We start from the raw sequence: 25,126 nt of genomic DNA on the forward strand, positions 1-25,126 counted from the left end.
AGATTGGAGTTCCCGTCGTGGCCCAGTGGTTAACGAAATCCATCTAGGAACCATGAGGTTTCGGGTTCGGTCCCTGCCCTTGCTCAGTGGGTTAATGATCCAGCGTTGCCGTGAGCTGTGGTGTAGGTTGCAGACGTGACTTGGGTCCCACGTGGCTGTGGCTCTGGCGTAACCCGGTGGCTACAGCTCCAATTCGACCCCTAGCCTGGGAACTTCCATATTCCGAGGGAGCAGCCCAAAGAAATAGCAAAAAGACAAAAAAAAAAAAAGGAAAGTGTAGATTTATTTGATGGACTACTGCTCTGTTTGAATATGCATAGACTGACTATGCCACAGTATGTGGTCCTCTTTAGCACTGTGATTCTTTTTTTCTTTCTTTTTTTCTTTTTAGGGCTGCACCCTTGGCATATGAAAGTTCCCAGGCTTGGGGTCGAACCAGAGCTACAGCTGCCAGCCTACACCACAGCCACAGCAGCTCAGGATCCTAGCTGCATCTGCGACCTACACCGCAGCTCACAGCAATGTGGGATCCATGACCCACTGAGTGAGGACAGGGATCGAACCTGCATCCTCATGGATGCTGGTGAAATTCGTTTCCGCTGCACCACAATGGGAACTCCCGCCACTATTAACTTTTTTTTTTAACTGATTTTCAGTACTCTTAGAAGAGTTTTTATACTATCTTACATGAACTTTTAAATGTAGCTAGGATATATCCACTTAGCACTTTGTATCATGCTTTGTTCTACGTGAGAAGACAATAGAGTGGATGGAGCATTTAAGACTTAGATGAGTTTGAGTCCCCCTACCTGGCTGTGTGATCCTATCCTTTAACTTCTCTCAATCTCAGTTCATCAGCTGTAAAATGGAGAGATAATATGCCTAGGGAGTTCCCTGGTGGCTCAGCGGGTTGTCAGTTGCTGAAGTGTTCTATCCTAGGCCTGGGAACTTCCACATGCCTGGGTTGCAATGCCCCACCCCTCACTCCCTAAAAAAGAGAATATGCCTAGAAAGTACTTATAGGGTGTCTACTGCAATCACTTGATAAAGACTTTGTAACTCTTATTAGCTTACTATCACATCATTGTTGGTTTGTTACATCTTAAACATCTTTTCTTATCAGAAGAAAATTAGTAAATGTGTAAGTCTTAACAATTTACAAATGTTCAAAGTAGTTTTTTCCTTTATTTGGGTCATAGGGCCCAAGGGTAGAAGATCCCTCTGTGAAATGCAGGTTAAGAACCCATATCAGGAGAGTTCCTGTTGTGGTGCAGCGGAAAAGAATCCGACTAGTATTCATGAGGATGCAGGTTTGATCCCTGGCCTCACTCAGTGGGGTCAAGGGTCTGGCATTGCTGTGAGTTGTGGTGTAGGTCACAGACGTGGCTCAGATCCTGTGTTGCTGTGGCTGTGGTGTAGACCAGCAGCTGTAGCTCCAATTCCACCCCTAGCCCGGACTCTTCCATTTGCTGCAGGTCCGGCCCTAAAAAAAGAATCCATGTCATAGAAAATTTACCATTTATGGAAAACAGAAACCTTGGAAAATTTTCTTCCTCAATACTACAATTTTAAACAATTGAGTTGAGATATTTTTAGTGCTTTATCCTGGTTTTTTCAAATATGTTAACATTTTTCTCTATTATTAAAAATTATTCCAAACATTTCTCCTGGATGCATAACATCCTATGTTATTTTACAGCAATGCAGATAATATTTACTGTATCATTCACCTAATGTGAGTAAATATTGTCACATAGCAACTAATGCCTTAATAAACTTCTTTAAATTTTATAGATTTAGTTTCAAATTGAATCAAATGTTTATGAGGTTTCTTTTTTAAATTAAAAATCTTTCTAAGTGGACATTTTCAAATATAGCGAATACCCAGGTGCCCATCCCCCACCTTTAACAAAAAGCAACATGTTTGTCTTTCTTGTTTTGATGAGCTTTTAAAAATGTCAATACATCACCAGGTAACAGATCATGGATCTGACTTTTGCAAATTTACATATACTCCAATGATATATGGGAATGCCTATTCCTTGTCATAACAGAATAGTTTTAAATCTTTGCTAATTTGATAGGCAAAATAGTATTTCATTGTTTTAATTAGCCTTTCTTTGATTACTTGTAATTTTAACTTTTTTTCAAATATTAGCCACTTGTGCTTCTTTTTTGTGAATTGGATTTGGGTTCTTTGCTGATTTACTGTTTGGACTCTTGTTTTTTCTTACTGTCTTTATATGAACTTTATATATTAGGTAAATTTTATTTATCATGTTTATTGTAAATATTTAAAAATTTATTTATGATGGTTTTGACATAGAGAAATTTTTAATTTTTTTGTAAGCAAATCTATCTTTTTCTTCCAGGCACTGTCTAAAAAATTGAATGACACTCATAATGAACTTAGTGACATAAAACAGAAGGTTCAAGATACTAATTTGGAGGTTAATAAACTGAAGAACATATTAAAGTCTGAAGTACGTATATATATATTTTCCACTTTGCTTGTGATAACTAAGAGTTTTCACTGAAGGTACTGATTGATTACACTCGTAGGAACAGCTGAATCCTTGCATTTATTTAAAGCATGGCATATTTTAATGTTGACACTGATGTTAACTATATATTTAGAATGTCACTAATGTTCAGAAAAGTGAGTCAAGAATATGCCCCTTTTAGCTTGCCACTTAGCCCTTCTCAAGAAGTAGATCCTCCCCCTGGAGGAAGGACAAGGGACCAGAGTCAGCTTGGGCTCACTTATATTTGGTCACAGATCTTTGACCAAAGGAGCTCCACCTGATTGTGTAGCAGGTCAGAGCTGATCACTCTGGTATGAAGCCATCTGTTTCTTAGGACCAGAAGGCGGATAGCTCTTCTGCATTTCTCTGTTAGTAACCAGTTAACTGGGTGTGTGTGTCTGACATCAGATGATTCCCAATAATTGGGTCTTGGGTTACAGCCCTGGGATAAACATGTTGACCAAAGGTGTTAGGTATGACCCTTTGATAAAATATTGTCTAAAAGAGTGTTGGATTGACTATTATTATAGGTGTGATGTTACCTACATAATCAAACCATTAATAGGAATTCTTCCTCTCAAACTATTTTACTCATTTTATTTAACATACCATTTAATATACATTTGATAACATTTAAGATATGTCCACAAACATATTGTGAGCATTTATTTATAGTTTGCATCAGACCGTTTAGGACTTTGAGAGGTAAGAGAGTCTAAGGACTCCTAAATTGCAGTCCTTGCTTTCAGGCAGTAAGGCAGCAGCCTTACATTGCCAAAGCAGTTGACTTCCTGCACTTGTTGAGTTTAAGTGTAATGTCATACATGGACAGAAGATAGGCCTGATTCTTCTCACAATGACATGGACTTACACAGGCTCCTCAACCTCCCTCAGTCTCAGTGTCCCATCTGTGATTGGGAACAGCACCCAAGTGAGTAAAATAGGCCTCGGACAGTGAACCATTGATGTCTATTCTGGAATAGGGCAGAATATGAATAAAGGAACATCTGAACAACATTTAATGTCATAAGCTTTCTGCCAGTATTAGACACTTCCCTTTTTCTCCCTTGTGTGTTACATTACCTGAAATTCCACCATTAGGGGCTTTGAGATTCTGGAATCATATTTTCAGACATCACATCAAACTCCTCTCAGCTTTTAACATCGTAGGATGCGTTCTTTTCTGAGACTCCATCTCATAGCATAGCTAGATGGATCCAGGCCCTCCCCTAAGGGAATGGATCATGGGTCCATTTTGGTAGGGAGATCTGTTAAGGACTGTTGAGTATTTTATCGTCACTCATTCATTGGGGTGCAGTTTGCTAGGCACTGAGATGCCTGAGATGGAGACTGGCAAGGAACCAGAATGACACCTCAGGCAGTGGGAACCACATGGGCAAAGATGTAAGGGGAAAAGTAGGTGCTGTAGTTAGAATGGAATGTAAAGGTGGTCAGTAAGAAAGCTCAGTAAGACTTGTTTGAACTGTATATTTTTAGGAGGCTTTCATTACAAGCACAGAAGTTATTTGAAGAATTGCCTTAAAAGGCAATTTAAGAAAGGTCGTTCTGGAAATGTTGGGAAGAATAAATCAGAAAGGTAACAAAATCAGAAGGAAGGAAAGCAATTAGCAGAGGCTGGGTCCATAATTCAGTCAGGAAGTGTACAGGATTCCAGCTGAGGCAACACGTTTTGCCTTCCCCATGGTGGAGTGATGTCATGAGCCCTGTGGCCAACCAGAAGAAGTGGTGGAGTTCTGGGGGGGCACCGGGGTGGGGGTGGGGGTGGGGGCAGCACTAAAAAGAAATCTGTAAAGAGAAAGCTGGAGAATACCAAAGACCAGTTTCGTTTTCTTTAATTTTTAAAAAACTTTTTTTGGAGTATAGCTGACTTACAATGTCGTATTAGTTTCAGGTGTATTGCAAAGTAAGTCAGTTATACATATACATATATTAATTATTTTTTCCCATATGGGTTATTACAAACTATTGAGTAGATTTCCCTGTGCTATACAGTAGATCCTTGTTAATTGTCTATTTCATATACAGTAGTGTGTATGTGTTATTCCCATCCTCCTAATTTATTCCCCCCCACATGATTTCCCCTGTGGTAACCCTAAATTTGATTTCAGAATCTGGGAATTTGTTTTTGTTTTATAAATAAGTTTTTTGGTATCAGCTTTGTGCTTTACACGGCTGTGACTGCTTTGGGCAGGTACAAAACAGGTAAATATGGTTGCTGGTTTACTAAGAAGGAGGGGCCTGAGATGGTCAGCGGGCAGAGAGCTGTTTTAATGCAGTCTTCTTCACTACTTAACTTGAAACCATGTATTACCTAGTCACGAAGCCAAGTTTAATACAAAAATAGCTCTTGGCATTCCCGTTGTTGCTCAGCAGTTAATGAACCTGACTAGTATCCATGAGGACGCAGATTCAATCCCTGGCCTTGCTCAGTGGGTTAAGGACTTGGCATTGCCATGAGTTGTGTTGTAGATTGCAGATGAGGCTCAGATCCCGTGTAACTGTGGCTGTGGCATAGGCCGCTACAGCTCTGATTCGACCCCTGGCCTGGGAGCCTCCATATGCCATGGAAGTGGCCTTAAAAATACAAATATGTATGTTTATATATATATAATTCCTATCTCAGGAAAGTGAACTTAACATAAAAATGGTTCCTATCTTTGAAGAATCTGAGGGGTTCTTGGGAAGACTGAACATCCACCACTAACTGTATAAAGCTGTAAGGCAGTTTTAAGAGAATGACACAGACAGTAAGTACTATAGGAAATTAAAGAGGGTAGAATTGATGTGGGTAAAATTCAGTTTATATATCTTATACCATATACCACCCAAGTAATACTCTGTACACAACTCTTAGTACAATAATAGAAAACATACATCAGATTCCTACTGGCACATTTGGAATATATGAACCTTAAAAGCCAATACAGTAGTTTAGTATAGTAAGACTTGGCAAAAGATCTTTCATATTAGTCAAGGTACAATCAGACCACAAGGTGGCGATATTAACCGAATTTCAACCAGTCTCATAATTAAAAGTGAGAACTTTAAATCTGATTTGAAAGCCTTATAGGGTGAGACTTGTTTATTGCAATTTGATCCTTTTACTTAGCCCAGTGTTTCTGATAGGGAAATTTACTGTTTATTAACAGGGTAAAGAGGTCTTTTTAATTAATTATCAAAATTACAAATGATTTTTTAGAATGAGTTGGCCAAACTATACCACTAAAATATGTTTTTGAAAGTAGCTTCATAATTATTACTCAATGTAGTATATTGTTTCTGTAGCTGATTGTTTTCCTCTAATAAATAAGATGCTACTTTGATCAAGCTGTCATGATAGAACTAGTAAGTTTCTGAAACTGTGGTTCTATATTATATGCCCTGTATATAAATGAATGTATATTTATGAATAGTGTTTATTGACATAGGTTTGATATTTCACTTGTGAGAAACTTCAGATAGGTTATTTATTTATTTATTTATTTATTTTGTCTTTTTTTGCTATTTCTTGGGCCGCTCCCACAGCACATGGAGGTTCCCAGGCTAGGGGTTGAATTGGAGCTGTAGCCCTCGACCTACGCCAGAGCCACAGCAACGCTGGATCCGAGTCACGTCTGCAACCTACACCACAGCTCACGGCAACGCTGGATCGTTAACCCACTGAGCAAGGGCAGGGACCGAACCTGCAACCTCATGGTTCCTAGTCGGATTCGTTAACCACTGCGCCACGACGGGAACTCCTCAGATAGGTTATTAAAACAGTGAGAAAAAGTGAATCATAGGACAGTCCATGATAGAGAAAATTAAGATTGGGGTTATGGATGAAACAGGAAATATGCCAAACCAAGAGAATTATCAACAGTTGATGCTTAAGTTATGCAAGCAGTCAGAAGCTCAGCAGCCACAGTACAACCCCAAAGAGTGCTCATATACAAAAGGTCAGGTCAAGGCAGAAGTTTAGAAGTCAGACCAGCAAGTAGCCAGTAAGCAGATATATGGGGAAAAACAGGCAATAAGCATTTTGTTTGAACAAGAGCAAATATAAGAACATATCCACTGTGGTCTTGAAGATAAGAGTAAAAACTTCACTAGGTATGAATGAGTGTGATTCAGGAGCTAGGGCAGATCCTGATCCCATTCCCTTTTTTTAATTACACCTGGTTAGTTTTTCTAAACTGAGGGTGTAAGGATTCCTTGAGGTTATGTTGCAAATGGGCCTCATGGCAAGTAAATTCCCAATGACCTGGAAAATAATGTTTAATTTGCATCATATGTTTAACATCTTACTCTTTTAAACTAATACCTATGTATTAGGTATTAAACTAATGCCTTTGCTTTTTAGGAATCTGAGAACCGACAAATGATGGACCAACTCCGAAAAGCCAATGAAGATGCTGAAAACTGGGAAAATAAGGCCCGTCAAGCAGAGGCAGATAACAATACCCTCAAATTAGAACTTATCACTGCTGAGGCAGAGGGTAACAGATTAAAAGAAAAAGTAGATGCCCTCAATAGAGAGGTTGAGCAGGTAAGTTTGGGAAAATATGCTTGTAGTAGATCCTGCATCATATTTAAAAGAGTTTTGTTTGGCTTTCCATAAATTAGGTGTACAAACACTGAAGTTATTTAAATATGCTATGAATTGCAGCCTGTTAACTGTTCTCCACTCTGGCTTTCTAATCTCTTACCTACCCTACAGCTAGAATAATCTTTAGCATTTTTAAAAATTAAGAACTATTTCAAACATGTCAAAACAGTGCCCCCAAAAAGGTAACATAAAAGACCCACATATACCCATCTCCCAGGTTGAAGGATGCTAACATTTTGCCCTATTTATAAAGAATACATTTATTATTTAAATAGAGTCTGTCTTTGTTTAAAGAAACAAAACGTTGCAGTTCCAATTCCCCATTCTCTCTCCTCCCTCAACTAAGGGTTGGTGTGAGAACTTTCGTGTCAGTTGTGTAACTCTTTTGCACATGTTTTTACTTATTCTACATCTCCATAACTCACAAATGATGTATATAATGTTTTGTGTGCTCCAAGTTTTTTTCAAAGTGATAATATACTGTAGGTATCCATTTGCAATTTGCCTTTTTTTGCTCAATATTATAATTTTGAAATAGATCTATTTCAATACATATAGTGTATATCTAAATAGTTGCACTACATTCATTGAATAAAATATTTTAAAAATTAATTCCCATAGAGTTCCCATCGTGGCTCAGCAGAAAATGAATCTGACTAGCATCCATAAGGATGCAGGTTTGATCCCTGGCCTTGCTCAGTGGGTTAAGGATCTGTCGTTGCCATGAGCTGTGCTGTAGGTCACACCTCGAGGCTCAGATTCCACTGTTGCTGTGGCCGTGGCATAGGCTGGCAGCTACAGCTCCAACTTGACCCATAGCCTGGGAACCTCCATATGCCGAGGGTGTGGCTGTAAAAAGAAAAAAAAATTAAATACAAGTAATTGTAACTTGGTCCCCATGTTGTACAGAGGAAAAAATAAAAGAAAAAAATTAATTGCCACACTGAAGAACGTTTAACTGTCTTCACTTTTTCTGTAATAAAAGCTGCAACAAATATCCTTTTACATTTCCCCTTGAATATACTTTTTTCTAGTTTCATATTATCCAAGATAATATGCAATTTTAACTCTTCTAAGTATTGTCATATTATTCTCTAAAGATTTACTCTTCCACCAGAAATCACGGAGTTACCACTTTCTCAAATACTAATCGGTACTTGGTATTATCAGATTTTTAAATTTTCCGTACTTTTTGTTTTGTGCTTCCTTGTCTGCATTTTGGCCCTTTCCACGTTTCTTGGCCATTAAGGATTCCCTTTCTAAGAATTTCCTCTTGATTTTCTCTTGAATGACTTTTCATAAACTCTGTCCATTTTCCTATTGGTTTTTTTCTCTTTTTCATGTTGATTTGTAGGGCTTATTTGTATATTCTTGATAATGTTCCTTTTAAAGATGTTATAGTTATCTTCTTTTTGTCTATGGCTTGTCTTTTCACCGTGCTTGCAATATGAATAGAAGTTTTAAATTCTGAAGCTATCAGAAATTGTCAACTTTTTCCCATATGGTTTTATGCTTTTACTCTTCTTTAAGAATCCCTTACTATCCTGAGACCAGAAAGATATTTTCATTTAAAAGTTCTAAAATTCTAAAAGTATGTAAAAATTTGCACTTTGTATTTATTTATTTATTTATTTATTTTAATTTTCCCACTGTACAGCAAGGGGATCAAGTTATCCTTACATGTATACGTTACAATTACATTTTTTCCCCCACCCTTTGTTCCATTGCAACATGAGTATCTAGACAAAGTTCTCAATGCTATTCAGCAGGATCTCCTTGTAAATCTATTCTGAGTTGTGTCTGATAACCCCAAGCTCCTGATCCCTCCCACTCCCTCCCTCTCCCATCAGGCAGCCACAAGTCTTTTCTCCAAGTCCATGATTTTCTTTTCTGAGGAGATGTTCATTTGTGCTGGATATTAGATTCCAGTTATAAGTGATATCATATGGTATTTGTCTTTGTCTTTCTGGCTCATTTCACTCAGTATGAGATTCTCTAGCTCCATCCATGTTGCTGCAAATGGCATTATGTCATTCTTTTTTATGGCTGAGTAGTATTCCATTGTGTATATATACCACATCTTCTGAATCCAATCATCTGTCGATGGACATTTGGGTTGTTTCCATGTCCTGGCTATTGTGAATAGTTCTGCAATGAACATGCGGGTGCATGTGTCTCTTTTAAGTAGAGTTTTGTCCTGATAGATGCCCAAGAGTGGGATTGTGGGGTCATATGGAAGGTCTATGTATAGATTTCTAAGGTATCTCCAAACTGTTCTCCATAGTGGCTGTACCGGTTTACATTCCCACCAACAGTGCAGGAGTGTTCCCTTTTCTCCACAGCCCCTCTAGCACTTGTTATTTGTGGACTTATTAATGATGGCCATTCTGACTGGTGTGAGGTGGTACCTCATGGTAGTTTTGATTTGCATTTCTCTTATAATCAGCGATGTTGAGCATTTTTTCATGTGTTTGCTGGCCATCTGTATATCTTCCTTGGAGAACAATCTATTCAGGTCTTTTGCCCATTTTTCCATTGGGTGGTTGGCTTTTTTGCTGTTGGGTTGTATAAGTTGTTTATATATTCTAGAGATTAAGCCCTTGTCGGTTGCATCACTTGAAACTATTTTCTCCCATTCTGTAAGTTGCCTTTTTGTTTTCTTTTGGATTTCCTTTGCTGTGCAAAAGCTTTTCAGTTTGATGAGGTCCCATGGGTTTATTTTTGCTCTAATTTCGATTGCTTTGGGAGACTGACCTGAGAAAATATTCATGATGTTGATGTCAGAGAGTGTTTTGCCTACGTTTTCTTCTAGGAGTTTGATGGTGTCCTGTCATATATTTAAGTCTTTCAGCCATTTGGAGTTTATTTTTGTGCATGGTGTGAGGGTGTGTTCCAGTTTCATTGCTTTGCATGCAACTGTCCAGGTTTCCCAGCAATGCTTACTGAATAGACTTTCTTTTTCCCATTTTATGTTTTTGCCTCCCTTGTCAAAGATGAATTGACCATAGGTGTCAGGGTTTATTTCCGGGTTCTCTATTCTGTTCCATTGGTCTGTCTGTCTGTTTTGATCCCAGTACCACACTGTTTTGATGACTGTGGCTTTGTAGTATTTCTTGAAGTCTGGGAGAGTTATGCCTCCTGCTTGGTTTTTGTTTCTCAGGATTGCTTTGGCGATTCTGGGTCTCTTGTGGTTCCATATAAATGTTTGGATTGTTTGTTCTAGTTCTGTGAAAAATGTCATGGGTAATTTGATAGGGATTGCATTGAATCTGGAGATTGCTTTGGGTAGTATGGCCATTTTTACAATATTGATTTTACCAATGCAGGAACATGGGATATCTTTCCATTTCTTTACATCTTCTTTGATTTCTTTGATTAAAGTCTTATAGTTCTCGGCATATAGGTCCTTTACCTCCTTGGTCAGGTGTATTCCGAGGTATTTGATTTTGTGAGGTGCAATTTTAAAAGGTATCGTATTTTTGTATTCCTTTTCTAATATTCATTGCTGGTATACAGAAATGCACTTTGTATTTAGATCTTTAATCCACTTGAGATTGATTTTGTACACAGTTTGAAATGGAGACATAATTTTATGTTTTTATGGATGGATATCCATCATCCTTTCTTCACTGAATTATAAGTCTACTTTGGAATAAAAATAAGTTCCCATACATTCTGCTCCATTGGTCTGTTTATCTATCTGGCTGCCAACAATACACTCTTAGAGCTTCTATAGTTTTATGTTAAGTCTTGACATCTGAAAGGATTAATGTTCTCCCAAATTATTTTGACTGTACTTTGTCCTTATTAAAGTCTCTCAAATGAATTTTAAAATAAATTTATCACATTCCATCATTTAACATCATTCTTATTTTATATGCATTTAAAATCGAAAATTTCTCTCTAAATATTTCTTTGGTTGCATCCCACTAGTTTTGAGATAATACTTTTATTGCTATACATTTTTAAATATCACCTTCTTTAGTTTTGATTTATTTTTTAAAACTCCAATCATAAATTTAATTTTTCCATTATTGACAAAACCGTTTATATTTTATACCCAATATAAACCATTTATATTGAATATAAAATATTTGACCTCTAGTCCTCTTAAATTCAAAGTCAATTTACAGATCTCTCTCAAATGTTAATTATGATTTATTTTTGATAACAAGTTATTTTAAAAATTTCCAGTGTACAGGGGACTGGAGGTTATTATTCTATTTTTTATTTCTAATTTCATTGTATATTCTAATAAGGTAAGATAGCTTATATATTAATTCTTCGGTATCTGTTAAGACTTACTTAGAAGCAGGATACTTAATATTTGATAATACTCCAAATGAGCTTAAAAAAGGATGTTATATGTTTTTTATGTATACTTATGTTTAGACTTGTTGATAGTCATTCAGTTCTTATAAATCCTTACTAAATTTATATTCCTGATCTTTTAATTACTGAAAGAAATGTATTAAGATCTTCCTCTACAATTGTGGATTTGTCTGTTTCTCTCTGAATGATTTTCTCAGTTTTTGCTTTATTTTTTAAAAAACTCTTTAATGTTTTGGCTGCACCCACAGCATGTGGAAATTCCTGGGCTAGGGATCAAACCTGTGCGACCGTTGCAGCCTGCACCATAGCTGCAGCAATGCTGTATCCTTAACCTGCTGCGCTGCACCACATGGAAACTTCCAAATTTTGCTTTATTTTTGAGACTATTTTTGAGTTTCATATTAGTTCACTGTTTTATATATTCTGGTGAAAATGTTCTATCTTTGTGTAACAACTCATTTGAATAACGCTTTTTGCTTAAAATGTATTTCATATATTAATATAGTTTGTTCATTATTTATGAACTGTGGATATATCTAATTATTCATCAACTGCATTGAGGTATAATTTACATGCAAGAAAAAGCACTCATTGAAGTGTGTGAATCGATGAGTTTTGACAAATGAACACACTTGTATAATCGTCCTGATAATCTAGTCATAGAACATTCCATCATCTGCCTAACATTCAAGCAGCCTCTCTTCTTCAGTCAGTCCACCCCAATTCATAGGCAACTACTGATTTGCTTTCTGTCACTGGGTTAGAATTGCTTTCTTTAGAATTTTATGTAAGTAGAATCGTATAGGAAGTACTCGTTTGTATCCTGACTTCTTTCGCTCAGCATAATGATTTTGAAGTTCCTCCATGTTGTGTTAGTCCATTCATTAGTTCCTGTTGTTAAGTAGTATTTCATTGTATAGCAGTATTACAATTTGTTTGTTTACCTGTTGAATGGACACTCAGTTAGTGTATTAGTCTTTCAGGGCTGCCATAACAAAATACCACGTTGGATGGCTTAAACAATAGAAATTTATTTTCTCACAGTTCTGGAGACTGAAGTTCAGGATCAAGGTGGTGGTATGTTTGGTCTCTTCTGAAGCCTTCCAACTCACCCTGCAGGAGGCCACCTTACTATTATGTTCTCACAAGGTCTTTCCTCTGTACATGTACATCCCTACTGTCTCTCTGTCTCTCATCTTATATGGACATCTGTCATATTGGGTTAAGGCTCCATCCTGATGACCTCAGTAATTGAATTACTTTCTTTCTTGAAGGCCCTAAGTCTAAATAGAGTCACATTGGAAGTTATGGCTTCAACAAGTGAATTTTGATAGTACATAATTCAGTTTCTAATTCTGGCTATAAAATTGTTGTGAACATTGTATGGAAGTTGTGTGCACAAGTTTTCATTTTTCTTGAATAAATAGTATCTAGGTGTGAAGTTGCTGGATTATATGATGTATACTTACTTTGTAAGAAACTGATGCACTGTTTTCCAAATTGGTTGCACCGCTTTACACTCCCGCCTGCACTGAATGAGAGTTCTGGTTACTCCACGTCTTTCCCTACACCTGGTGTTGTTCATAGATGTGTCTTGTTAACACAGTGTAGTTTTAGTTTGCATTTCCTTTGTAACTTATGATATTGAGGAGTCTTCCACATTGTTACTGATCACTAGTATATCTTCCTTTGCAAAGTACCTGTTTAAAGCTGCTGCCCATCTTTTTTATTAGAGTTCTTCTTATATTTTTTGAACTCTCCGGAAGTACCTCTGTCAGATATGTGTGTTTGGGGATGTTTTCTTTCAGTCTTTGGCTTGCCTTTTTATTTTCTTAATGATGTCTTTTTAAGAACAGAAGCCTAAATTTTTGATGAAGTCCAGTTTATCAGTCTTCTTATATAATTTGTACTTCTATGTCTTATCTAAAAGTCTTTGAATACACCAAAGTGGGTAGGCTTTCTTCTATATTTCTTGTATAAATCTTATACTTTTATATTTAGGTTATTTTGAATTAATATTTGTGTATGAAGTAAGGTAATGGTCAAGGTTCATTTTTTTCCATACATGGATCTGAAGTTGTCCAGCACCACTTGTTGAAAAGACTATCCTTTCAGCATTGAATTATCTAACACATATGTTTGGGTCCATAGCTGCACTTTCTTCTCTTTTACAGGTACATATGTCTATTCTTAGCTAGTGTCACAGTGTCTTGATTCATGCAACTTTATAGTAAATCTTGAAATGAGTTAGTGTGGCTATTATGGGTCTTCTTCATTTCCATATAAATTTAGAATGAGCTTGTATTTTCTACATTAAGACACCTACTTGGGGTTAAAAAAAAAAAATTGTCAGCCACAAATCCTATATTCAGCAAAGCTGTCTTTCAAAATGAAGTAAAAATAAAGACATTCTCAGATATACAAAAGTGTGAGCATTCATTGTTAGTAGGTCCACTTACAATAACATTAAAGGGAATTCCTCATACTAAAAGTAATTGACCCCAGATGATAATTCAAACATACACATATACACATAAAGAGAGAGAGACATTCAAGGAAATTATGTAGTTCTAAAGACAGTATGAATATATATGTCTTTTCAATTTTGCTGATTTAAATACCAATTGTATAAAATAATATTGTATAATTTTATCATACATAAAATATGTAATATATTCACCAGGAGCACAAAGGAGTTGGGTGGAAGCAAAGTTATATCGTGCTGAGTAAATGAATACTAATCATAGCTCAAAGCCCAGATAACATTAGAAGACTCTCAGAAATGGGGGGAAATAAGGCTAATAACAAAAAGCTATAACCCTATACTTGCTGGATTATATTGGAGTTATATTTTTAATTGTCTGAGAGACCTCTATACTGTTTTCTGTAGTGGCTGTACCAGTTTACATTCCCACCAACAATGTACAAGGGCTATCTCATCTTTACATCCTTGCCAATACTTGTTATTTCTTGACTTTTTGAAGCTAGCCACTCAAACAAGTGTAAGATAATAGCTCATTGTGGGTTTGATTTGCATTTCCCTGATGATTAGTGATTTTGAGCATCTTTCCATTTACATATTGACCATTTGTATTTCTTCTTTGAAAAAAGTCTATTCGGGTCCTCTGCCCATTAAAAAAAATCAGATTATTTGCTTGATTGCATTTTGGGTTTTTTGGGTTGCTGTCGTGTTATATGAGTTCATTATGTATTGTAATTATTAACTTCTTATCTGATAGATGATTTGGAAATATTTTCTTCCATTCCATGGATTGCCTTTTTATTTTACAATATGTTTCTTTTGCTATGTAGAAGCTTTTTTGTTTGATATAGTCCCACTTACTTGTTTTTACATTTGTTACTTGTGCTTTTGATTTTATATCCAAAAAAATTATTGCCAAGAACAATATCAAGAAGCTTTCCCCCTATATTTCCTTTTAAGAGCTTTATGGTTTCAAGTTTAAGTCTTTAATCCATTTAAAGTAAATTTTTGTGAATGGTATAAAATAGGGGTCCAATTTAATTCTCTTGTGCTTGTGATTATCCATTTTTCCCAACACCATTTATTAAAGAGACTATCTTCTTTCACCGAATAGTCTTGTTTCTTTCGTCAAATATTAGATGACCATATATGTGAGAGTTTATTTGGGGTCTCTGGATCCTGTTGCATTGGTCTTTGTGTCTAGTTTTATACCAGCACCATACTGTTTGAATTGTTATAGCTTTGTAATATAGTTGTAAATCAAGAAGTGCGATATCTCCAGTTTTGTTGTTCTTTATCAGAATTGTTTTGAAGTCCCTTGCTATTATATTGTTGTCTATTTTTTCCTTCAGATCTGTTAGTATCTAGTTAATATATTTGAGTGCTCTGATGTTGGGTGCATATTATGACTATCATATCCTTTTGATGAGTTGACTCCTTTATCATTATATAATGCCTGTCTTTATCTCTTGTGATGGCTTTTAAGTTAAAGTCTATTTTGTCTGATAAAACTATAGTTACCCCTGCTCTATGGAGTTCCACTTGCATGGAGTATCATTTTCCATCCCTTCACTTTAAGCCTATATTTGTCCTTGAAACTGCAATGTGTCTCTTGAAGCATAATTATTGAGTCTTGTTTTTTAAACCCAATCAGCCACTCTGCCATTTGATTGAAGAATTTAATCTATTTACATTCAGAGTAATTTTTGGTAGGTAAGGATTACTAATACCATCTTATTAATTATTTTCTGGCTGTTTCGTAGTTTCCATGTTTCTTCCTGTTTTGCTGTCTTTCATTTTTATTTGCTGTTTTTCTGTAGTGGTTTGCTTTGATTCCCTTCTCTTCATTTTTGTGTATCTACTGTAGGTTTTTGTTTTGCAGTTACCATGAGACTTATGTAAAACATTTTATAGATAGAGCTCGCTGTTTTATGTAATAGCAGCTTAATTTCCATCTCATCCTACTCTTTTACTCCATCTGCTTTGTTTTTGACATTACAGCTTATCTCTTTTTTATATTTATTATTTTAATTTAATGAATTCATTAACAAATTATTTTAGCTATATACATACATATATATATATTTTTTTTTTTTTGATTGGGGGGTTGGCCAAACTCATGGCATGCAGAAATTCCTGGCCAAGGATCGAACCTGCACCACAACAGTGACCCATGCCATTACAATCACAATGCTGGGTCCTTAACCCACTGAACCACATGGGAATTCCTTAGGTAAAGTTATTTTTAATACTTTGGTCCTTCCACCTTTATGTTAGTGTTAAGTGGCTAACATACTACCATATTGTGGTATTGGAGTTTCTCGCATATGACTATAAACTTACTTTTACTGGAGTGTACATACATTTTCATGTTACTAGCACATTTCATTTCAGCTTAAAGAACTCCTTTCAGCATTTCTTGCAAGGTAGGTCTAACTGTGATGACCTCATTCAGCTTTTGTTTGTTTGGGAAAGTCTTTATCTCTCCTTCATTTCTGAAAGCAGCTTTGTCAGGTAGAATATTCTTGGTTGGCAATTATTTTCTTTCAGCATTTCAACATACCCCTCTTTTCTGACCTGTAAGGTTTCTGTTGATAAAATCTGCTGATATTCTTATGTGGATCTCTTGTACATTACAAGCTTCCTTTCTCATCTTTTAAGAATTTATTTTTTTGGATTTCCCATTGTGGCTCAGCAGGTTCTGGACCCAACATTGTCTCTGTGATGATGCGGGTTTGATCCCTGGCCTCACTCAGTGAGTCAAGGATCTGCCATTGCCACAAGCTGGAGTGTAGGTCACAGATGCAGCTTGAATCTTGTGTTTCTGTGGCTGTGGTGTAGACTGCAGCTGTGGCTCCAGTTTGACCCTGGCATGGAAACTTCCACATGCTGCAGGTGCAGCCATAAAAAGAAGAAAAAAAGGAATTTCTTTTTCTTTGATTTTTGATGAGTTTCATTATAATGTGTATTGGAGAAGAGCTCATTCAGTTTATTTGGAGATCTGTGAGTTTTATGAACTTGAATGTCCAAATCTCAACATTTTTGGGGAAGTTCTCAGTCTTTATAGCTTTAAATCAGCTTTTTGCCCCCTTTTCCTTCTTTTCCCCTTCTGTGAGTCCAGTAATTCACAGGTTGTTTCTTTTTTTTTTGTCTTTTTTTTTCTTTGTTTTTTTGCCTTTTCTAGGGCCGCTCCCATGGCATATGGAGATTCCCAGGCTAGGGGTTGAATTGGAGCTGTAGCCACGGGCCTATGCCAGAGCCACTGCAACACAGGATCTGAGCCATGTCTGCAACCTATACCACAGCTCATGGCAACGCCGGATCATTAACCTGCTGAGCAAGGGCAGGGATCGAACCTGCAACCTCATGGTTCCTAGTCGGATTCGTTAACCACTGTGCCATGATGGGAACGCCTTTTTTTTCTTTTTTCTTTCTTTTTTTTTTTTTTTTTGTCTTTTTAGGGCCACACTCATGGCATATGGAGGTTCCCAGGCTAGGGGTCGAATCAGAGCTGTAGCTGCTGGCTTACCACAGCCACAGCAATGTCAGATCTGAGCTGATTCAGTGACCTACACCACAGCTCACAGCAATGCCAGATGCTTAACCCACTGGGCAAGGACAGGGATCGAACCCATGTCTTCATGGATGCTAGTCAGATTCGTTTCTGCTGAGCCACGATGGGAACTCCTAGATTGTTTCTTTTGATGGTATCCCATGGATTACATAGGGTTTTTTTTCCCCCACTATTTTTCATTCTTCCCCTCCCCCACCATTGATAAAATATTGTCTTCTAATTAACAAATTTTCTGTTTTCTCTGTTCCTCTGTTGATATTCTCTATTACAATGTTCATTGCATTTATTGTAGTCTTCAGCTCCATAATTTCTGTTTCTTTTTATGATTTCTATCTCTGTTAAACATCTCATTTTTGTTCAAATATTGTTTTCAGGATTTAATTGATTGTTTTCTTATCTCAATGAGTTTCCTTAAAACAGATATTTATGGGGTAATAGATCTACATGTCTTGGGCATTAGTTGCTGTGAGATAATATGATCCTTTGATGGTATGTTTCTTTAACTTTTTGTGTTCCTTGAACCTTTGTGCTGCTGTCTTCACATTTGAAGTAGCAATCACCTGTCCTATTATTATTATTATTTTTTTGTCTTGTCTTTTCAGGGCTGCACCCATGACATATGGAGGTTCCCAGGCTAGGGGTTTCTAATCGGAGCTACAGTTGGCGGCCTGCGCGATAGCCACAGCAACGCCAGATCTGAGCGGAGTCTGCAACCTACACCACAGCTCACAGCAATGCTGGATCCTTACCCCATGAGTGAGGCCAGGGATCAAACCCGCAACCTGATTGTTCCTAGTCAGATTGTTTCCACTGTGCCATGACGGGAACACTACCTCTCCTAAGATAGCAGTGCCTTCCATGAGCCCTGCTAGGGATTCTGAGGCTTTCTCAGACCTCCTATGTATATGCCTGCTCCACAACTCTTATGGTAGAATTCTTCAGCTTGTATGCCTTCTCTTGATCATGTAGAACCAGGCCGTGTTCTCACAACCTTCCTTTTTCTTTCCAAGGGCAGTCTATCTCAGACCTGCAGCTTTGGGCCAGTTTTCTGCTCTGGCTTACTAGCCATCCGCAAAAGCTTGCTTTTACTGTTGTCAGGAGCAGGCACAAGGAGTTATCCAGGGGCAGGGATATGTAGGGGATGATACACAGAGCCCTGGAGGTGCCCACAGGCCAGCTGGGAGTTCACACCAGAGGTGTCCGCAGTTGCTCTTGGGCAGTTTCCCGATGAAGTATCTGACACAGTCATAGGACAATGTCCCCTTGATATGTCTGTTCCAAGCTTTGGCTGCTGTTTTCACAGCCGCCTATCACCCCCAAGTCACATGCTTACAACTTAGTACACTGGATGAGATGAGAGAGAAGTGGGCCTCTTTATAAGCATCCACCCAGTTGGAGAAGCTGGTACTCACTTGCACATTCTCAGTTTTGTCTCTGAGAGAAATCAAAGGCTAAGAAAAGCTCTCTTGGCACCAAGATTTGCCACCTCGGGGAAGGGTGACATGGGTAAGTAAAGTCAAACTGTTCCTCTTACCCTCTCCATTGTATCCAATCTCACTTTTTCTTTTTTCTTTTCTTTTTTGTTTTTTGTTTTTGTTTTTGTTTTTGTTTTTTTGCTCCACTGAGTTGATAAAACTTCTCTGCTGAACTTCTGAACTTCCTCAGAGCCCTTCTCATCCATGAGTAGCTGTCTAATTCAGTGTTCTCCCAGGGCTCCCAGACCTTGGCCCAGAGGGGCTGGAGCCATTTCACAGGGCACTCCATAGTCCACAGGTGGGTCTGAGTCTCTATGCCTATTATCCAACCCATGGATGAATGACACTCCTCCTGGGTTCCTTGGCATATGGTGCTGATGACAGAACCGAAACCAAACAGGGCTTTCATCTAGTTCTAAAGGATAGAGATTTTTTCTGGGTCTGTAGTCAAGATCAGGATCAGTGAGTCAGCTGACTATGTGCAGGCCTGTCTTCTTAAAACAGCCCTCCTTGTTCTTGGATCACACTGGAGCTTCACAGTCTCCTACCAGAGTTGTACAGCTCCCACACAGGCACTTTTGTCTGTAGATAGATGCCAAATCATGTTATTGAGGAGGGAGATTATATGTGGGGAGTCTTGTTTGGCCATCTTGTTGACAGCACTCCTACATCTGTTGATTTTGAATGTTGAAGTCTCCTCGCATATCTGGAAAAATTCCACTTGGTCGTGGTATGCAATTCTTTTCACACCTAATGGGATTCAGTTTGCTAATATCTTGTTGAGGATCTCTGTGTCTATGTTCATGAGAGATAATTTCCTTTATGGGAATAACTTTCTCTGATTTTGACAGCAGATGTTGGCCTCATAGAATGAGTTAGGAAGTTTACCATCTGCTCTTATCTTCTGGAAATGATTTATGGAATTGGAATAATTTGGTTCTTAAATATTTGGTAGAATTCATTAGCAAAGTCAAATGGGTTTGGTCATTTCTGTTTTGGAAGATTATTAATTGTTGATTCAATTTCTTATAAGATAATTCTATTGAGATTATCTATTTCTCCTTGTGTGAGTTTTGGCATATTGTGTCTTTCAAGGAATTGGTCCATTTCATCTAAGTTACTAATCTTGTATAAAAGAATTGTTCGTAATTGCCTTATTTTCCTCAGACTGCTATAACAAAAATACCATAGACTGGGTGACTTAAACAGTTTATTTCTCATAGATATGGAGGCTTGATCCAAGATCAGGGCTTTGGCAGATTCATTGTCTGATGAGGACCCACTTCCAGGTTCATGGACAATTGTCTTCTAACTGTGTCCTCACATGGCAAAGAAGGGAGGTGTAAGGGCACCGATCCTATTTATGAGGGCTGTATCCTCAGACACAGTCACCTCCCAAAGGCCACACCTCCAAATGCAATCACCTTGGGGATTAGGTTGTAACATCTGAATTTTTAGAAGACACGAACATTCACTCTACAGCCATAACATTCCTTTATTGCATTTTTCTGTCCACACGATCAATGGTGATGGTCTCTCTTTGATTTTAACATGAGTGATTTCTATCTTTTCTTTTTTTTTCTTAGTTAGCCTGCCTAGAGCTTTATCAGTTTTATTGATCTTTTCAAGGAGCGAACTTCGGTTGTTTATTTTTCCCCTCTATTTAACTTCATATTTTAAATTTCATAGATTTCAACTCTTGTTCTTTCCTTCTGTTTACTTTTAATTTGCTCTTCTTTTTCTAGTTTCCTAAGTAGAAGCTTAGATTATTGATTTTAGACCTTTCTTCTCTTCCAAGATATGCATTCAGTACTATAAATTTCCTATGAGTACTGCTTTCATTGTACACCACAAATTTTGTTATATTTTTATTTTATTTAGTTCAAAATATTTAAAAATTTTGCTTGAGATTTATTTTTCTTTCTTTCTTTTTTTTTCTTTTGTCTTTTCTAGGGCTGCACCCACTGCATATGGAGGTTCCCAGGCTAGGGATCTAATCAGAGCTGTAGCTGCCAGCCTACACCACAGCCACAGCAACGCGGGATCCGAGCCATGTCTGCAACCTACACCACAGCTCATGGCAACACCGGATCCTTAACCCACTGAGTGAGACCAGGGATCGAACCCACAACCTTATGGTTCCTAGTTGGATTCATTAACCACTGCGCCACGACAGGAACTCCAAGATTTCTTTCTTGATGCGAGTGTTATTTAGAAGTGTGTTACTTAATCTCCACATATTTTGGGATTTTCCAACTATCCTTCTGTTTTCATTTCCAGTTCAATTTCATTATGGTTGGAGAGCATACTTAATATGATTTATATTTTTAAAAATTCATTAAAGTATGTTTTGCAGCCCATGCATGATCTGTTTTAGTGACTGTTCAACCTGAACTTTAAAAGAATGTGTATTCTGCTATTGTTGAATGAGGTTTTTAGAAATGTCAATTAGATTCATTTGATTGGTACTGTCCAGTTCAACTCTGTATTTATTCATTTTCTGCCTGCTCAATCTGTCAATTACTAATAGAAGGGTTTTGAAATCTCTTACTGTAATGGTAGATTTGTGTATCTTTGCTTGACATTTGGTCTTTTCTTGCCTCGTGTGTTGACATATTCTGTGGTTAGCTGCATACACATTGTTATATTTCAGTGAATTAACCTTTTTATCATATGTAATACCTCCTCTTTATCCCTGGTAGGTTTCCTTGTTCTGAAATCAGCTTTGTCTGAAGCTAATATAGACACTCCAGCTTTCCTTTGATTAGTGTTTGCATCTTTATATTAAAGTGAGTTTATAAATACGTATAGTTGAGTTTTGTTTATTTCCCCTATTCATACATTCTGTATTTTAATTGTATGTAAGTCCATTCACATTTAAAATGATTATATAGTTGGGTTAGTATTTACCTTATTTGTAACTTTTCTATTCATTGCCCTTGTTCTTTGTTTCTTTTTTGTCTTCTACTCATTAGTTGCTTATGCTGATGGAAGTTCCCAGGCTAGGGGTCAAATCATAGCTACAGCTGCCAGTCTGCACCACAGCCATAGCAGTGTGGGATCCGAGCTATATCTGCGACCTACATGACCTACACCACAGCTCATGGCAATGCCAGATCCCAGACCCACTGAGCGAAGCCAGAGATTGAACCCTCATCCTCACGGATAATAGTTAGATTCGTTTCCACTGTGCCACAATGGGAACTTCCATTGAGCATTTTTAATTGTTCTATTTTATCTCCTTTATTAGTATATCAATATAGTTTTATTTATTTATTTTTATTTTTTCCATTATAGCTGGTTCATAGTGTTCTGTCAATTTTCTACTGTATAGCAAGGTGACCCAGTCACATGTACATATATACATTCTTTTTTCTCACATTATCGTGCTCCATCATAAGTGACTAGATATAGTTCCCAGTGATACACAGCAGGATCTCACTGCTTATCCATTGCAAAGGCAATAGTTTGCATCTATTAACCCCAGATTCCCAGTCCATCCCCTCCCTCCCCCTTGGCAACCACAAGTCTGTTCTCCAAGTCCATGAGTTTCTTTTCTGTGGAAAGATTCAGTTCTGCTATATATTAGATTCCACATAGAAGTGATATCATGTGGTATTTGTCTTTCTCTTTCTGACTTACTTCACTTAGTATGAGTCTCTAGTACCAGCCATGTTGCTGCAAATGGCATTATTTTGTTCTTTTTTAAGGTTGAGTAGTATTCCATCGTGTATATATACTACATCTTCTTAATCCATTCATCTGTCAATGGACATTTAGGTTGTTTCCATGTCTTGGCTTTTGTGGATAGTGCTGCAATGAACATGGGGGTGCATGTGTCTTTTTCGAGGACAGTTTTGTCTGAATATACGCCCAGGAGTGGGATTGCTGGGTCATATGATAGTTCTACATTTTGTTTTCTGAGGTACCTCCATACTGTGTTCCATAGTGGTTGTACCAATTTACATTCCCACCAACAGTGTAGGAGGGTTCCCTTTTCTCCACACCCTCTCCAATATTTGTTGTTTGTTGATTTCTTAATGATGGCCATTCTGACTGGTGTGAGGTAGTACCTCATAATAGTTTTGATTTGCATTTCTCTAATAATCAGTAATGTTGAGCATTTTTTCATGTGCTTGTTGACCATCTGTATATCTTCTTTGGAGGAATATCTATTCAGGTCTTTTGCCCATTTTTGAATTGGGTTGTTAATTTTTTTGTTGTTGAATTGTATAAGTTGTTTGTGTATTTTAGAGATTAAGCCCTTGTCAGTTGCATCATTTGAAACTATTTTCTCCCATTTGTTTTGTTGTTTTTTTATGGATTCCTTTGCTGTGCAAAAGCTCACCAGTTTGATTAGGTACCATTGGGGTTTTTTTAGCTTTTATTTCTGTTGTCTTGGGAGACTGACCTAAGAAAACATTTGTATGGGTCAGTGTCAGAGAATGTTTTGCATTTGTTCTCTTCTAGGAGTTTAATGGTGTCTTGTCTTATGTTTAAGTCTTTAAGCCATTTGGAGTTTGTTTTTGTGCATGATATGAGGGTGTGTTCCAGTTTCATTGACTTACACGCGGCTGTCCAGTTTTCCCAGCACTGCTTGCTGAAAAGACTATCTTTTTCCTATTTTGTATTCTTGCCTCCTTTGTTGAAAATAAATTGACCATAGGAGTCTGGGTTTATTTATGGGTTCTCTGTTCTGGTCCATTGGTCCGTATGTCTGTTATGGTACCAGTCCACACTGTCTTGATGACTGTGGCTTTGTAATATTACCTGTCTGGGAGAGTTATGCCTCCTGCTTGGTTTTTGTTCCTCAGGATAGCTTTGGCAATTCTGGGTCTTTCATGGTTCCATATAAATTTTTGGATTGTTTTTTGTAGTTCTGTGAAAAATGTCATGGGTAATTTGATAGGGATTCCATTGAATCTGTAGATTGCTTTGGGTAGTATGGCCATTTTTGCAATATTAATTTTTCCAACCCATAAACATGTACTATCTTTCCATTTCTATGAATCCTCTTTAATTTCCTTGATTAATGTTTTATATTTCACAGCATATAAGTCTTTCACCTCCTTGGTCAGGTTTATTCCTAGGTATTTAATTTTGGGGGGAGTGATTTTAAAAGGTATTGTATTTTTGTATTCTTTTTCTAATATTTAATTATTAGTATAAAGAAATGCAACTGATTTCTGAATATTAATCTTGTATCCTGGCACTTTGCTGAATTCGTTGATCAGTTAGAGTAGTTTTTGTCTGGAGTCCTTAGGGTTTTCTATATATAGTATCATGTCATCTGTATACAGTGATAGGTTTACCTCTTCTCTTCCAATTTGGATACGTTTTATTTCTTTTGTTTGTCTGATTGCTTGGTTAGGACTTCCAATACTATGTTGAATAAAAGTGGTGAGAGTGGGCATTCTTGTCTTATTCCAGATTTTAGTGGAAAGGCTTTCAGGTTTTCTCCTTTGAGTATTATATTTGCTGTGTGTTAGTCATAAATGGCTTTTATTATGTTTATTTATGTTCCCTCCATACCCACTTTGGTAAGAGTTTTTATGGTGAGGTTGGATTTTGTCAGATCCTTTTTCTCTATCAACTGAGATGGTCATGTGGTTTTTTACTTTTCTTTTGTTAATGGGGTTTATGACTTTGATTGATTTGTGTATGTCGAACCATCCTTGTCAACCTGGGATAAATCCCACTTGGTCGTGGTGTATGATCTTTTTTATATGTTGTTGGATTCTTTTGGCTAAAATTTTTTTTGAGAATTTTTATGTCTGTATTCATCAAAGATACAGGCCTATAGTTTTCTTTTTGGTTAGTATCTTTGTCTGGTTTTGGTATTAGGGTGATGATGTCTTCATAGAATGTCTTTGGGAGTATTCCTTCTTCTTCAATCTTTTGGAAAAGTTTAAGAAGGGTGGGTATAAGTTCTTTTTTGTATGTTTGGTAGACTTCACCTGTGAAGCCATCTGGTCCTGGACTTTTGTTTGTAGGGAGTGTTTTTATTATATATTCAATTTCATTTCTAGTGATTGGTCTGTTCAATTGATCTATTTCTTCTTGATTCAGCTTTGGCAGGCTGTAAGTTTCTAGAAAGTTGTCCATTTCTTCTAGGTTGTCAAATTTGTT

General features: G+C 37.1%; 1 protein-coding gene across 7 annotated transcripts in view; it reads left to right on the top strand.

Annotated features, from left to right (window-relative positions):
* Positions 1 to 25,126, top strand: part of TSGA10 (testis specific 10) — a 119,664-nt gene that overhangs the window by 68,195 nt on the left and 26,343 nt on the right. For all 7 annotated transcript variants that reach the window (XM_047781461.1, XM_047781460.1, XM_047781463.1 and 4 more), the window contains 2 exons: positions 2,373 to 2,483; positions 6,889 to 7,074. In XM_047781461.1, the coding sequence (XP_047637417.1) occupies positions 2,373 to 2,483; positions 6,889 to 7,074 (297 nt within the window). The remainder of the gene's footprint in view (positions 1 to 2,372; positions 2,484 to 6,888; positions 7,075 to 25,126) is intronic.

Source organism: Phacochoerus africanus, chromosome 5, assembly GCF_016906955.1.
Source record: "Phacochoerus africanus isolate WHEZ1 chromosome 5, ROS_Pafr_v1, whole genome shotgun sequence".
In the NCBI taxonomy this organism is placed as follows: Eukaryota; Metazoa; Chordata; class Mammalia; order Artiodactyla; family Suidae; genus Phacochoerus; species Phacochoerus africanus.